At 47.6% G+C, this 16105-nt stretch overlaps 1 protein-coding gene across 1 annotated transcript; it reads left to right on the top strand.

The window, feature by feature from the left end:
• Window positions 1–5228: 5228 nt before the first annotated feature.
• LOC149434116 (phosphatidylinositol 4,5-bisphosphate 3-kinase catalytic subunit delta isoform-like) lies at window positions 5229–15400 on the top strand (the record flags this gene model as incomplete). The annotated part of the gene is made up of 4 exons (XM_089664090.1): window positions 5229–5372; window positions 8096–8241; window positions 8465–8597; window positions 14151–15400. Coding segments are annotated over 4 exons (519 nt in total), but the record flags the coding sequence as incomplete, so codon positions are not given.
• Window positions 15401–16105: the final 705 nt, after the last annotated feature.

The raw sequence follows: 16105 nt of genomic DNA, 5'->3' as shown, positions 1-16105 counted from the left end.
GGGTGCAGTATTCTTGTACAATGGATTTTATTATAGACAACATAACAAAAGAAACAGTCAAAAGCAAGATCACTGACACAAAAGAATAAAGTATACAATTCTTCTGATGAAGGACATGACAAATGCACTGAAGTATTGACAAAGAGAGAGACTGAGTACATAAACACAATACATAAAAGGGTGGAAAGAAACCTGATAAATTGAGTAAACCATTTGCCGTCCGCCCTATGGCCGAATGGCGGGCGGCAAATGTCATCAGCGTTCCGGGTGGATGCCATATGGCGTCCTCCCGCACATGCGCAGATTGCGCTCCTGCAGAGCGGCACGATCTGTCACCGGCTGTGTACCTCGGACACGGCCGGTGACAGATCTGAGTATCGGCCCCATTGCCGGTAACACGTGACCTGCTGTGACCAATCACAGCAGGTCACGTGACAGTTGTATACAATGGATGGCTTCATTCATGCACCTGTAGTCATGGAGGGGATTGGGACACCTGAATCACATGATTTGGAGGGCGGGGCCAATACTTTTGGCAATACAGTGTATATATATTCTAGGCGTCAAGGGTCACTCCTGTATGTCCCAGCTATATATGAGGATATCTAGGTTCATTCAAGAAGGCCTGCCGTGTATGATTTTTGTGGCCAAATCACAGCTAAGCACAAAAAAAAAAAAAACCCTGAATGAATCGATGTCATTCAGGTAAATGCTTGCTTATAGCAAAGTAATTCTTTGCTATAAGCAAATTGTGTAAAAAAAATCTGATCACTCCCCCAAAGTAGTACAATGTTACTATGGTAACATTGTACTACTTTGGTCATAGTGAAATGAGAAAAAAAAAATCTTAAAAAGAAAAAAAATGTAATACAAAATAATAAAATTTTTTTTTATTTTTTCATACTGTCACCAGTCAGTGTCCCTGATCACCGCCATGCCAGTTATATGATGATGCTGTACTGCAGTGGTGACAATATGTAAAAAAAAAATAGTGAAACTAATTTGTTTCATTTTTTAATTTTCCGAAAAATGATGACAAAAAAAAATACAACTTCAAAAAACTCGCCATGCCTGTTATGAAATACGCCGGACTGTCTACTCTCCAAAAGGGGTCATTTGGGGAATATCTGTACTGTTCTGACATTTGGGGGATATCTGTACTGTCCTGACATTTGGGGGATATCTGTACTGTCCTGACATTTGGGGGATATCTGTACTGTCCTGACATTTGGGGGATATCTGTACTGTCCTGACATTTGGGGGATATCTGTACTGTCCTGACATTTGGGGATATCTGTACTGTCCTGACATTTGGGGGATATCTGTACTGTCCTGACATTTGGGGGATATCTGTACTGTCCTGACATTTGGGGGATATCTGTACTGTCCTGACATTCTTGGACCTCAGAAATTAGATTGGCTGTCAGTACTTCAGGATTGATCAATATTCAGATCTATACCATAGTTTGTGAACTCTATAACTTTCCTACAGACTAAATAATACATCCTAATTTGGGTTATTTTCACCAAAGACATGTAGCAGAATACATCTCGGCCTAAATTTATGAAGAACAATTATTTATTTGCAAACTTTTATAACAGAAACAAAGAAAAACCTTTTTTCCCAAAATTTTTGGTCTTTTTTTGTTAATTTAGTAAAAAATAACCCCAGCGGTGATTAAATACCACCAAAAGAAAGCTCTAGTTGTGTGAAGAAAATGATAAAATTTTAGTTTGGGTACAATGTTGTATGACCGCGCAATTGTCATTCAAAGTGTGAGAGCGCTGAAAACTGGCCTGGGCAGGAAGGTGTAAAATTGCCCGGTATTGAATTGGTTAATGGTAATGACCAATGGGCTAGGGCCAAAGATAATCACAAAAATCGTATACAAAGGGTAGGAAAAGCTGGGCACGGAGCCGCACTGGATGCACATCGGTACTCCACACCAAGGACTCAAGAGAAAAGTCCAACAGGTATATAAAACATTGCAGGTACAATTCTCTAGGACAGTGGTTCTCAACCTTCCTAATGCCGAGACCCCTTAATACAGTTCCTCATGTTGTGGTGACCCCCAACCATAAAATTATTTTCGTTGCTACTTCATAACTGTAATTTTGCAGTGGGAGGAATAGTGCCCCATCATTTGGTGTCAGTGGGAGGAATAGTGTTCCATCATTGGTGTCAGTGGGAGGAATAGTGCCCCATCATTGGTGTCAGTGGGAGGAATAGTGTTCCATCATTGGTGTCAGTGGGAGGAATAGTGTTCCATCATTGGTGTCAGTGGGAGGAATAGTGTTCCATCATTGGTGTCAGTGGGAGGAATAGTGTCCCATCATTGGTATCAGTGGGAGGAATAGTGTCCCATCATTGGTGTCAGTGGGGGAATAGTGTCCCATCATTGGTGTCAGTGGGGGGAATAGTGCCCCATCATTGGTGTCAGTGGGGGGAATAGTGCCCCATCATTGGTGTCAGTGGGAGGAATAGTGCCCCATCATTGGTGTCAGTGGGAGGAATAGTGCCCCATCATTGGTGTCAGTGGGAGGAATAGTGCCCCATCATTGGTATCAGTGGGAGGAATAGTACCCCATCATTGGCATCAGTGGGAGGAATAGTGTCCCATCATTGGTGTCAGTGGGGGGAATAGTGCCCCATCATTGGTGTCAGTGGGGGGAATAGTGCCCCATCATTGGTGTCAGTGGGAGGAATAGTGCCCCATCATTGGTGTCAGTGGGAGGAATAGTGCCCCATCATTGGTGTCAGTGGGAGAATAGTGCCCCATCATTGGTGTCAGTGGGAGGAATAGTGCCCCATCATTGGTATCAGTGGGAGGAATAGTGCCCCATCATTGGTGTCAGTGGGAGGAATAGTGCCCCATCATTGGTGTCAGTGGGAGGAATAGTGCCCCATCATTGGTGTCAGTGGGAGGAATAGTGCCCCATCATTGGTGTCAGTGGGAGGAATAGTGCCCCATCATTGGCGTCAGTGGGAGGAATAGTGCCCAATCATTGATGTCAGTGGGAGGAATAGTGCCTCATCATTGGTGTCAGTGGGAGGAATAGTGCCTCATCATTGGTGTCAGTGGGAGGAATAGTGCCGCATCGTTGGTGTCAGTGGGGGGAGGAATAGTGCCGCATCGTTGGTGTCAGTGGGGGGAGGAATAGTGCCCCATCGTTGGTGTCAGTGGGGGGAGGAATAGTGCCCCATCGTTGGTGTCAGTGGGGGGAGGAATAGCGCCCCATCGTTGGTGTCAGTGGGGGGAGGAATAGCGCCCCATCGTTGGTGTCAGTGGGGGGAGGAATAGTGCCCCATCGTTGGTGACAGTGGGGGGAGGAATAGTGCCCCATCGTTGGTGTCAGTGGGGGGAGGAATAGTGCCCCATCGTTGGTGTCAGTGGGGGGAGGAATAGTGCCCCATCGTTGGTGTCAATGGGGGGAGGAATAGTGCCCCATCGTTGGTGTCAGTGGGGGGAGGAATAGTGCCCCATCGTTGGTGTCAGTGAGGGGAGGAATAGTGCCCCATCGTTGGTGTCAGTGGGGGGAGGAATAGTGCCTCATCGTTGGTGTCAGTGGGGGGAGGAATACTGTCTCATCGTTGGTGTCAGTGGGGGGAGGAATAGTGCCTCATCGTTGGTGTCAGTGGGGGGAGGAATAGTGCCCCATCGTTGGTGTCAGTGAGGGGAGGAATAGTGCCCCATCGTTGGTGTCAGTGGGGGGAGGAATACTGTCTCATCGTTGGTGTCAGTGGGGGGAGGAATAGTGTCTCATCGTTGGTGTCAGTGGGGGGAGGAATAGTGCCCCCATCGTTGGTGTCAGTGAGGGGAGGAATAGTGCCCCATCGTTGGTGTCAGTGAGGGGAGGAATAGTGCCCCATCGTTGGTGTCAGTGGGGGGAGGAATAGTGCCTCATCGTTGGTGTCAGTGGGGGGAGGAATAGTGTCTCATCGTTGGTGTCAGTGGGGGGAGGAATAGTGCCCCATCGTTGGTGTCAGTGAGGGGAGGAATAGTGCCCCATCGTTGGTGTCAGTGGGGGGAGGAATAGTGCCCCATCGTTGGTGTCAGTGGGGGGAGGAATAGTGCCCCATCGTTGGTGTTCGTTGGTGTCAGTGGGGGGGAGGAATAGTGCCCCATCGTTGGTGTCAGTGGGGGGAGGAATAGTGCCCCATCGTTGGTGTCAGTGGGGGGAGGAATAGTGCCCCATCGTTGGTGTCAGTGGGGGGAGGAATAGTGCCCCATCGTTGGTGTCAGTGGGGGGGAGGAATAGTGCCCCATCGTTGGTGTCAGTGGGGGGAGGAATAGTGCCCCATCGTTGGTGTCAGTGGGGGGAGGAATAGTGCCCCATCGTTGGTATTAGTGACACAAATGATGGGGCACTATTCCTCCCACTGACACCAATGATACTTACCTTGCTGACCCCTGCTCCAGCCTGGGCTCGCTCTCTCCCTCTCCATCTACAGCCTGCAGAAGCAAAATTTGCACTTACCTGTCAGCTGTCTTCCTTCTCTGGCCTCTCTCTCCACTCGTTCCTGCAGCTCCCTCGATCTTCTTCGATCTCTGCGCGCTGCCGCTCGGCTCCTCCTCTCCAAGCTCCACCTTCTCGCCGGTGATTGGCCGCTTGTGTGCCTCTCCTGAGCTACAGTTCCGGTGGCCAATCAGCGGCGAGGAGGCGGTGACAGGGGCAGCATATCATCCCGCCCACACATCGCCGGAGACAGCAGCGGTGTCTCGGTTCCTAAGACCATCGGAAATATGTGTTTTCCGATGGTCTTAGGCGACCCCTGGGAAATGGTCGTTCGACCCCCAGGTTGAGAACCGCTGCTCTAGGAGTATTACAATCAGCAGAAATAACATGAAGACTAACAAAAACAAAGGAGAGAAAGAGGAGAAAAAAAAGAAAAGAAGGGGAGAAAGAAGGATAGTTAAGACAAAGAAAGGGCTGCAGGGGATCGCGTCAGGAGAGTCTTACGGGTGCAGCATTCACTACACACCGGGGACTGATCATGTGATTAGAGAATATGTAGAACCTTCAGGTTGGCATTTATTGGGAAACATTTTAGCATGTCCTCAGAGAAGGTCTTTTGCAATATCTGCTTAACAGACGCAGGTCAGGATCTGTATTAAAGTATTCCATATTGTTTACAATGCATAAAATGTATCTGACGGGATTATGCTCATTCAAACAAAGCAGGGATTACACATCATATCTCCCATCACTTCCTCTGCTTAATTCAGTTTTGCCTTTTGTCTGTTAGGGATGCTCTGGAACAAGCCATAGAGGAGTTCACACTGTCATGTGCTGGCTACTGTGTAGCAACCTACGTCCTGGGCATTGGGGACCGCCACAGCGACAATATCATGATACGGGAAAGCGGACAGGTACGGGTTTTGTTTTTGTTTTTTTCCAGCCTTGTTCATTATGGAGTCATTTGTTGGTGTGTGTACTGCTTCATCCAGCAATGTCATTTTAGAAATCTCTAGAACACTGAAGAGTTCTTGTCAAACACACCGGCAGTGATCCCTTTCTAATAAACCATATTCTGTAATAACAAAATATATGCAGCGCTCTGTGAATAAAGTGCTAATCGTATACAAAAAGTCCATAAATAAAAGTCCTTCTTTATGGACTTTTTGTATATGATTATCACTTTATTCACAGAGCGCTGCATATATATTGTTATTACAGAATATGATTTGTTTATTATAATTGTTCAAAGTGGAAAGTGGCGGCTTAATAATTGTGTTTTACTAGATTCATGAATCTTTAAGAGTGCAGTTTGTATTCAGAAAGGTTTAAAAAAAACATTTTTTACCTGGAGATATACAATGTTTTTTTTATAGTGATCACTTTCTGTTGTGCACTAGTTGGATCCATAGATCATAAATTATTTTATGGCTTACAAATATTTAGGCCATGATTTTGTTTTTAAGGTAACTACCGTATTTTCCGGCGTATAAGGTGACTGGGTGTATAGGACGACCCCCTAATTTTCCAGTTAAAACATAGGTTTTGGGCTATACTCGCTGTATAAGACTACCCCGCTTCCGAGGCAACACCATTTAAATACATCAGATTTTTTAAATTGAAATGGTTATGACTGACTGGTACTTAAAATACTTCAAATCCTCATGTTCATCCTCTGACATCATAAGTTCATGAATGACATCTTGTGATACATTTGTAAGACATCATCATATGGATCAAATTCCAAGTCAGATGGTTACCGCTGGATGTGCGGTAATACGGTAGCTTCAGCTACATACAGTATACAGTATATATACAGCCCGCTGGATGTGCGGTAATTCGGTAGCTTCGGGTACATACAGTATACAGTATATATACAGCCCGCTGGATGTGCGGTAATACGGCAGCTTCAGCTACATACAGTATACAGTATATATACAGCCCGCTGGATGTGCGGTAATTCGGTAGCTTCGGGTACATACAGTATACAGTATATATACAGCCCTCTGGATGTGCGGTAATGTACATACAGTATACAGTATATATACAGCCCTCTGGATGTGCGGTAATACGGTAGCTTCGGGCTACATACAGTATACAGTATATATACAGCCCGCTGGATGTGCAGTAATGTACATACAATATACCGTGCTGAGCCAAGCTGGCTCAAAACAAATGTCCCTATGACAGATTAATCTGTCAGCCCGCTGGATGTGCGGTATATACAGTATACTGAGCCAAGCGGTTTCAAAACGTACCGGTACGTCCCTACTGTAATCAGCCCGCTGGATGCGTGTATGTACGGTAGCTGAGGCTACATACAGTATACGCTGGGCCAATCACGGCGAGCAATGTATTCTACTAATGAATACAAAGCCTGCTCAGATTGGCTGAGGTTGTGACATCATCAGCCCACCTCTCTGACTCAGCCAATCCGAGCAGGCTTTGTATTTCATTAGTAGAATACATCACTCGCCGTGATTGGCCCAGTGTATACTGTATGTAGGCGCAGCTACCGTACATACACGCATCCAGCGGGCTGATTACCGTAGGGACGTACCGGTACGTTTTGAAACCGCTTGGCTCAGTATACTGTATATACCGCACATCCAGCGGGCTGACAGATTAATCTCTCATAGGGACATTTGTTTTGAGCCAGCTTGGCTCAGCACAGTATACTGTATGTACATTACTGCAGGGTCCAGCCAGCTTGACCCAAACAAACTCAAGGTTCACATTTTATACCCCGCGTATAAGACGACCCCCAATTTTTGGGCGTATATTTTTTAAGTATAAAAAAGTAGTCTTATACGCCAGAAAATACTGTAGATTGAAGTGAAGGCACCTTGTGGTGGTCTTTTATCTCTCGGATCCTTGGTTCAGGCTCTGCAAGGGATTTTACTACTCAGATCAGTATTAAATAATAACTAAAGCCAAGAAAAAAAGGTGTAATATATTGCAGCCTACCAGTACTTAGATTTAGTGGCCATAAAAATTATTTATTTATTTATTTTTTAACATTTTTAGCAGGGCATTTACAAGTAGCATTGATCCTGCCAGTCATGCGGTTTCCTTGTCGCTTCCTGTGAGATGATCAGAAAGCAAAAACAATGTTCTCTTCTTCCTGTAAACTACTAATTTCCTCATCCGTATGTAATGGAGATGTACAAAGGCAGACATGTTTGAAGTCCAGCCAGGGTGACAACCATGGCTCCCTTCATAGATACAGTGGATGAGTGAATGTAGCCACCCAGAGAGAGGAGGGGTGTTATTTATAGGATTACCAGGTGAGGGTAAAGGTAAAAAAATTACCAATTGCAGCCACCTTGTCTAAAGACTTCTAAGTTGCAATATATATTACATTTTTTCTTTTGGGTTTAGAAACACTTTAGGCCTTATCCCCTTTCATCACTAAGCCCCACACCATGTCATTCACTGTCAAATGGCAGAACTATTGTGAATGATGGGGGTGGGGCTTGGTCAGGAGCATAGTCCTCTTTACAGCCTGGAAGCCGAGCAGCCACAGAGGGATCAATGAGCTGCCGGGACGTGTGGTCACTTTACACCCCGCAAACAAAACACTTTTTGGTAAATAACGGTTTCACTTCCGTAATATATATTTCTATTGTTTTTTCAGCTCTTTCACATAGATTTTGGCCACTTTCTGGGTAATTTTAAGACCAAGTTTGGCTTTAACCGAGAGCGGGTCCCCTTCATCCTTACGTACGATTTTGTGCACGTCATTCAGCAAGGGAAAACCAGCAACAGCGAGAAGTTTGAGAGGTGAGAGGGAAGCCTGTTATCTCCCCCGATCTTCTGTCTTCATATCTCTAAAACATCCTAACTTTAGCTTCTTTTTATGTAAAAGTATTGATGTGACAGGATCTGTATATTTCCAGTCTGAGGTATACCTCCTCCTCCGTGTCTATGTTTAGTGCCGGACCTGCGGTGCCATTGTTAGAAAGGTTTAAATCTGGTCATTGACGTCTGTTTTCTGCTCATACAGGTTCCGAGAATACTGTGAAAAAGCCTACACAATTCTGCGATGCCACGGCACTCTCTTCCTTAATTTGTTTGCACTGATGAAAGCAGCCGGTCTGCCTGAGCTCACCTGTTCCAAGGACATCCAGTATCTCAAGGTGACACATTTTCTATTCTACCATGGCAGGGTTCCCGGCTGCCGAGCCGCCTCTTGACGTGTCGCTTTGGGATACAAACTCTCACAAGTGACTATCCTTATAGCTGGCATGGTAACCTATGGATATATTGAAAGCTCCACATGTGATAGCATGCGAAACCAGATTTAGGTTGTTATATAAAACTACACTCCTTACCCCCGGTTCATATCTATGTGACCACAGCGCTCCTTCAGTGTTAGCTACAACGCTGCCACCTCCTCTTCACTCCCCCTCTCTGTCGGGGTCCCTCAAGGTTCTGTCCTCGGGCCCCTTCTCTTCTCCATCTACACCTCCTCCCTTGGCCAACTCATACACTCTCACGGCTTCAACTACCATGTCTATGCCGACGACACACAAATCTATGTCTCTACCCCTCGCCTCACCCCTTCAGTCTCTGCCTGTACCACTAGCCTACTGAGCGACATATCGGATTGGATGTCACTCCAATCTCCAAAACTGAGCTCCTAGTTTTCCCCCCAAAGCCCCCCCCCCCCCCCCCCCGACTTCTCCATCAAGACCGATAACACCATCATCAGTCCCTCCCCTCAAGCCAGAATACTAGGTGTCATCCTAGACTCCAATCTATCCTTCCAGCCCCAGGTCCAATCACTGACAAACTCCTGTAGACTCCACCTCCGCAACATCTCCAAAATTTGTCCGTTCCTAACCCCGGAAACCACTAAGCAACTCATCCACTCCCTCATCATATCACACCTTGACTACTGTAACTCCCTCCTCATCGGCTTACCTCAATGCAGACTATCCCCGCTTCAGTCTATCCGGAATACTGCGGCCAGACTCATCCACCTTACTAACCGCTCCGTATCCACCACCCCCCTCTGCCAATCCCTTCCACTGGCTCCCGATTGCCCAACGGATAAAATTCAAAATGCTAACATTGACGTACAAAGCTGTTCATAACACTGCCCCAAACTACATCACTGATCTGGTATCCAAATACCACCCAAAACGTACTCTCCGCTCCTTACAAAAGACCTCCTACTCTCTAGTTCCCTGGTCTCCTCTTCCCATGCCCGGCTCCAGGATTTCTCCAGGGCTTCCCCCATCCTCTGGAACTCCCTACCCCAATCCATCAGACTATCACCTACTCTTCTTGCCTTTAGGCACACCCTGAAAACCTCTCTCTTCAGGGAAGCCTACCCCACCTTCAGCTAATTACTGAACTTCTCCACTCTTCCTACCACTCCATTCCCCACAGCTATCTCCTCCTGCACCACTATCCCCTCCCTCCTAGATTGTAATCTCCAAGGAGCAGGGCCCTCGAACCCCTCGTGTATTGTATTGTTACTGTACTGTCTCATGTATTGTCTCCCATTGTAATGTAAAGCGCTGAGCATACTGTTGGCGCTATATAAATACTGTATTATAATAATAATAATGTGGCCGTGTGGGCTGCGTTTTGTTTGGGCACGAAAGCCGTTCATTTGAATGGACTCCCGTGCCTGTGACATTGCAGGGAAAGAAGTCCCTGCACTACTTTGGAAAACGCAGCCCGCATGGGAACCTAGGGCGGGTGTACAATTCTCTGTGCGGGTGGTGCGGCTACACTGATTCGCAGATCCGCAGCGGCACCGCTCGCACAGATGTGAACCGGGGGTTACTCCCAAACACCCATACAGCTGTGTCATCCAGGCCTGGGATTGTTTACAAACATTACTACAAGTCCCATCTGCCACTGTGGCAAAGGTGCTGTGCATAGCGTGCCAGCGATCCTTCTTTCCTGTCCCCAGTCTATAGTCCAGTCCACACTTCCTGCCTCAGGTCCGTACCTCCATTCAGGCCTGAGGGTGAGGGGAAACGTTTGAAAGTTCCATGCGCCTGTGATCACAGGGCAGTGCTGTGCCGGCGCCATTGCAAGAAAGTAATAGATGCACATAGATCCTTAAAAATCAGTGATGCTGTATTTACTACTTTTTTTTGGGGTTTTTTTTTTCTTGCAAAAGGTGGACCTAGCCTTTGAGGGTTGGGCTTTGTGGTGCAGAAAGTATGACTTAGGGCTTTTAAAGTACATTTAGCCCGGGTTCACACTGATGAGGTCTCCGCATCAGAATGGCACCCCGTTCATGTGAACCGCTGCATGTGTATGTTAACAACGCCTCGAAAGCTGTCCGCAAAACGTGGTGCGATGTGCAGAATCGTATCGCATAGGTGTGAATACCCGTGCGATCCGATTCTAGTGCCGACCCAAAAAAGGGTCCTGCACGTTTTTGGTGCGGGTGCGGTGTTATTAGAACCATACAAAATGTACGGCTCCGATCGCACCGCACACAGATCGCATGTGATTCGCACAGGAATACGGTGCGGTTCCTGTGCGAATCACGTGCAATATACCGCACCGCACATATGTGAACCCAGGCTTAAATTTTTTTTGTTTTTTATTTGCTGTCTAAAATTTTGGGGCGGTCCAATTCCTATCCCAGAGACTTAATGTAGTTTCAAAGGCCACACCTTTTTTTTTAACCTTCATGCAGGAGTGTCGAACTCCGTTTCATCACAGACCATATCAGCATTATGGTTGCCCTCAAAGGTTGCCGGTTGTTTCTCTTAAGACTAGATGTCCAGCGCACAACACCCCCTTCATCAGAAGTCAAGAGTCCCCCACCCTCCAATATGTCACAGTGCACCCCCCCCTTACCTTGTGCTGCTGCCAGGGAGAAGCTGGGGGTGGACCTGGGAAACAGAAAGTGCAGGGTCTGGAGGAGGACCAGAGGAGGGCTGGAGTTAGCTGCCGGAACCTGCTGAATCCAGGGGAGGCAGAGATGAGGGGCTGCTGCGGCTGCACTGAGAAGCACAGGATCTGTAGGAGGAGTTCTGTCCCTCCTCTCTGCCCCCACCTTGTCTCAGCAGTGGGCAGCAAAGACGAGAGGGGTGGCTCAGCTGCAGAAGTGCACGTGCCACATGACATGGCGTGAAGGGCCCTGTTTTCTGTCCATATACTCTGTTTACTGCAGCCTTACTTTCCTGTCACAATGATTATGTTGCTGTGTAACATTGGCTTTTAGTGAACCCAATGATTGGCAGTTGCTGCATAGAGATTTCTAATATGCAAAAAAACAAAACAATAAAAAACCTTTACTTATTCATGGCCCTAATTAGCAAACTGTGCAGTTTTTCTTACTGCACATCAGCGCCAGCCGGTGGTCATAACTAGTATTGCATGTGAACATTCTTGGGAGTCCTGACCAGAGATATGTGAACATCAGCTGCCCCATCACTTCTCTGGCTGCGTATTTGTATCAGTTCACCGATTAGTAAGTAAGGAAAAGGAATATAGCCCAGATTCGTACTTTAAAAAAAAAAAGTTTGTTGCAGCAGCAACTCCTATATATAATTAGATTGTCTGTCTGTTTTGGTTAGAAAAACAAAAAAACTACCATTCAGCCATTCTTGTGGTTCACACACCCCTTCTGCACCGTGCAGCCAGTAAGATGACTCTATTTCCTGGTTCAGCTCCTGTATCACCCGCCTTCTCACTGGATAATGAATCAACCATGTGATTGACAATTCATTACCCTGTGAGTGGGGTAGGACTGGAAAGTCGACCCAGGAATCTGTAAAACATGGAAATAGGGGGTCACCTGTCTAGCTGTGGGAATCACAAGACCAGCCAAACAAAAGCACCGGTCCTTTGACAGTTGTGTATTTCAGCTATGTGCTCAGGTTTTCCCTCGGAGTTCCTCCTTACAAGGTGAGCGCTCATTTGGATAGAGGAAGGCCTGCGGATGTATTGTATGTAGATTTCAATAAAATAGGACCCCACAAGATTCATTTACAAAGGAAGGTCTTTTGGCATTGATGAGATCATATGTACTTGGATAGAAAACTGGTTGGGGGGCTCATCCAGAGAGTAGTGATTAATAGTATACTTTGTCAATGGTCTGGAGTTGTAAGGAGTTCTGTCCTGGGACCAACTTGGTTTATAAATGATACAGAGGTTGGAATAAAGAGCTCAATCTCAGTGTTTGCTGAGGATACAAAGCCAAGCTGGGTGATAACCTCACAGCAGGATATAGAAACCTAAAGGAGGCTATAATAGAGGAGGAGCAGCTACAGGGCAGATGACCTTTAATATGGAAAAATGTAAAGTAGTGCACTTGGGAGCTAAAAATCTGAATGGAAGTTACTCGCTAGGAGGAGAACCTCTGGGGGAATCAAAGATGGAAAAAGATTTGGTGGTCCTAGGAGATCAGACTCAGCAATAGCAAGCAATGCCAAGCCGCAGCAGAATATTATTATGTATTAAAACGGTGTTTACCGAAGAGATCAAACTAGAATCCGACCACTTTACAGAACTCTGGTCCGGCCACATCTGGAGTATGCCGTCCAGTTGTGGTCTCCAGGCCTCTTAGGATGACTGTGCTGGAACTGGAGAGAGTCCAGAGAAGGGGAACAAAACTAATCCCCCTCTCCCCCCCTCTCTCCCCTCCTCCCTCTCCCCCCTCCTCCCTCTCCCCCCTCCTCCCCTCCTCCCTCCTCCCTCTCCCCCCTCCTCCCTCTCCCCCCTCCTCCCCCTCCTCCCTCTCCCCCCCCTCTCTCCCCCCTCCCCTCTCCCCCCTCCCCTCTCCCCCCCTCCCCTCTCCCTCTCTCTCCCCTCTCCCCTCCCCTCTCCCTCTCTCTCCCCTCCCCTCTCCCCTCTCTCTCCCCCCCTCTCTCTCCCCTCTCTCTCCCCCCTCTCTCTCCCCCCTCTCTCTCCCCCTCCCTCTCTCTCCCCCTCCCTCTCTCTCCCCATTCCTCTCTCTCCCCTCACCCTCTCTCCCCCCTCCCTCTCTCCCCCCCCTCGCCCCCCTCCCTCTCTCCCCCCCTCGCCCCCCTCCCTCTCCCCCCCCCCCTCGCCCCCCTCCCTCTCCCCCCCCTCGCCCCCCTCCCCCCTCCCCTCGCCCCCCTCCCCTCGCCCCCCTCCCCTCTCCCCCCTCCCTCTCTCCTCCCCTCTCTCCCCCCCTCTCCCCCCTCGCCCTCTCTCCCCCCTCACCCTCTCTCCCCCCTCCCTCTCTCTCTTTGCCCTCTTTTCTCTCTCTCTCTCTGCCCCTCCGACGATGAAGCACCGAAACATTTCTGAGTGAAGTTTAAAGAGGCGTTGCGGGAAAGCTGGAAGCCAAAAGTGAACACTGTTCTTTTTTGTTAAGCCATTCTTGTGATTCACTGTGCAGCCAGTAAGATGACTCTACTATTTCGTTGGTTCAGCTCCCATGTCACCCACATTCTCATTGAATAATCAACCGTGTGATGACCATTCATTGCCCTGTGAGTGGGATGGGAGCAGAGTCGACCCAGAAAACTGTGAAGTAGGAAGTAGGGGTTCACCTGTCTGGCTGTGGGGATCACAAGACTGACCGAACAAAAGCAACAATCCTTTACATTTTACAGATTAAAAATACACAAATGTCAAAGAGGAACTCCAGGGAAAACCTGAGCACACAGAGATGAACCAGAGCTAACCCTGGATGTAAATGGCAGTTCAGTGATTTCATCCTCTCTTCTCTTTTTCTCACACAGGACTCTCTAGCTTTGGGAAAAAGTGACGATGAAGCACTGAAACATTTCCGGGTGAAGTTCAATGAGCGCTGCGGGAAAGCTGGAAGACCAAAGTGAACTGGTTTGCACATACTGTGTCCAAAGATAACAGACAGTAGGAGGAGGCGTGGCTATTGGTTGGATTTTTAATACAAGGTTCAGGAGCTGCGGGCCCCATCGATCACTTGACAAAGCACTCAAAGGGGATCACTTGATGAAAACATTCTACATAGACGTTCCTCGTGAAATCTTCCGCCACGTCGGATGGGAATCAATGGAGTCTACACAAGCCGAGCTCGGGGAATCATTCATATTGACGCTGAGCATGGGCTCTCTGTTGTCTATAGAGGAACACAAATCATTTCAATGCTGTGCAGTCTAGAGGCCCTTCGGCCCCGGGGCCCCACTGTGTCCACCGCAAAGCCACAAGCTGTCTTGGCATGTGAGCATCGAACTTTGGGGAGCGACTCTGCAATTCCATCTGCCGCATCGCATGTTGGCTGCTCTAGGTTGCTGTTTGCCATTTAGAGGTCTCAGCTGTTTTAGCGGACAACTGCTTGTGATGCTGCCCTTGCCATGTTCTATGCTGGGAGTTGTAGTCCATCAGCACTGGATGTCTGTGTCAAACTATCTATCATTAGATCAGGCAATGGGACTCTTCAGTGCTACTCGGTGTCTGATCCGGAGTTGGCACTCATTGCACAGCCTGTATTTGTCTACATTTCAGCACTGGGACTGTTTTAATATTCCACCCTGAACTGATATTGTAGGGTTGGGTGGGCTCTGTTGCATTGCCTCACCTAATGGCTTCTCATCTCTTGAGAGTCCAGAGGGGAGATCTCCCAGCATTGGTTTCTGCCCCCACCATCTTGTCTCTCTGGCACTGGCCGTGGCATTTACGTGGTAGTGTAAATTTTGGCAGGTCACGGGATCTTGCCAAACAATGGCCCAAGAACTCTAAAAAGCGGGCATGTGATTCAGCGTGCTGACAGCCAACACAAAACCATCTATCCGTTACTGAGCAGAGTAGGCCTTTACGTCCGAGTTTGTTGCACTGTTGGTCAGTCTGGAGGACTCTGGGAATTCGGATCTTGCACTGATTCAATGTCTAAGGACCTGTCGTCGTCATTTTCTGCTTTTTAAATTGTCTGGACGAGAAGGCTTTTTATGGAAGCAACTGTTGCAATAAACAATTCCCTGTGTAATTATGTTAATAAATGTTGTACACTGTGTGTGGATGGACTGGTGGTTTGTGGGTTTGGTGGTCAGGAGAGGCATGGGATGGGTGTTAGGAACATAGAGGAGAGAGGTGCGCCAGATGATTTTTCTCACTACGGAGTTCCGCTTTACTCCAGAGGGTGCTGCCTTACAACTGTGTTATACCGTGCAGCATCTTAAAGTAAACCCCCCCTCATCAAGAACTATCCTCCATCTCCACTGAGGGTGAATGAAAGAACTAGAACAGGAATAAAAGTGAGGGTTTAATATCACCATAAATCAGCTGCTGATAGTGTTTGAGCATTAGTCACTTACTATGCAGCTTCTTTTAGGCTTGCCTATGTTCTAATGCTTCAGCTGATGCTATGATCGCTGGGCCCAGGCATCCTGTGTCAGGGTGGCTCCTTTCTATTGCAGCATCTGATGGAGCCACCCTTGCATGCAGAGACCAGAGTTGTCTCCTTACACTGTGTGCATCAGTAGAAACTACACCTGTAGCCTAGGATGGCAAGACACTCACCTTCTCATAGCGAACAACCTGGAGGACGACACTGTCTACTGTTAACTCTTCCCTTTTGTGGACCAGAACGTTCAGGGAAGCAGCACCGGGAGAGCAGGAGCCACTAGCACAGATAGTTGTAAACTGCAAGTGTTCAGGTAAGACTTTTAAATATTTTTTTTCTGGGGAATGTTTATTTTATTGTGCTCAGTGTATTAAA

The sequence above is a fragment of the Staurois parvus genome, unplaced genomic scaffold, assembly GCF_062004578.1.
Source record: "Staurois parvus isolate SC_StPar_1 unplaced genomic scaffold, SC_StPar_1.0 ptg001831l, whole genome shotgun sequence".
Lineage (NCBI taxonomy): Eukaryota > Metazoa > Chordata > Amphibia > Anura > Ranidae > Staurois > Staurois parvus.
Note: the sequence above shows the minus strand (reverse complement) of the source record. Positions and strands in the feature narration are given on the sequence as shown.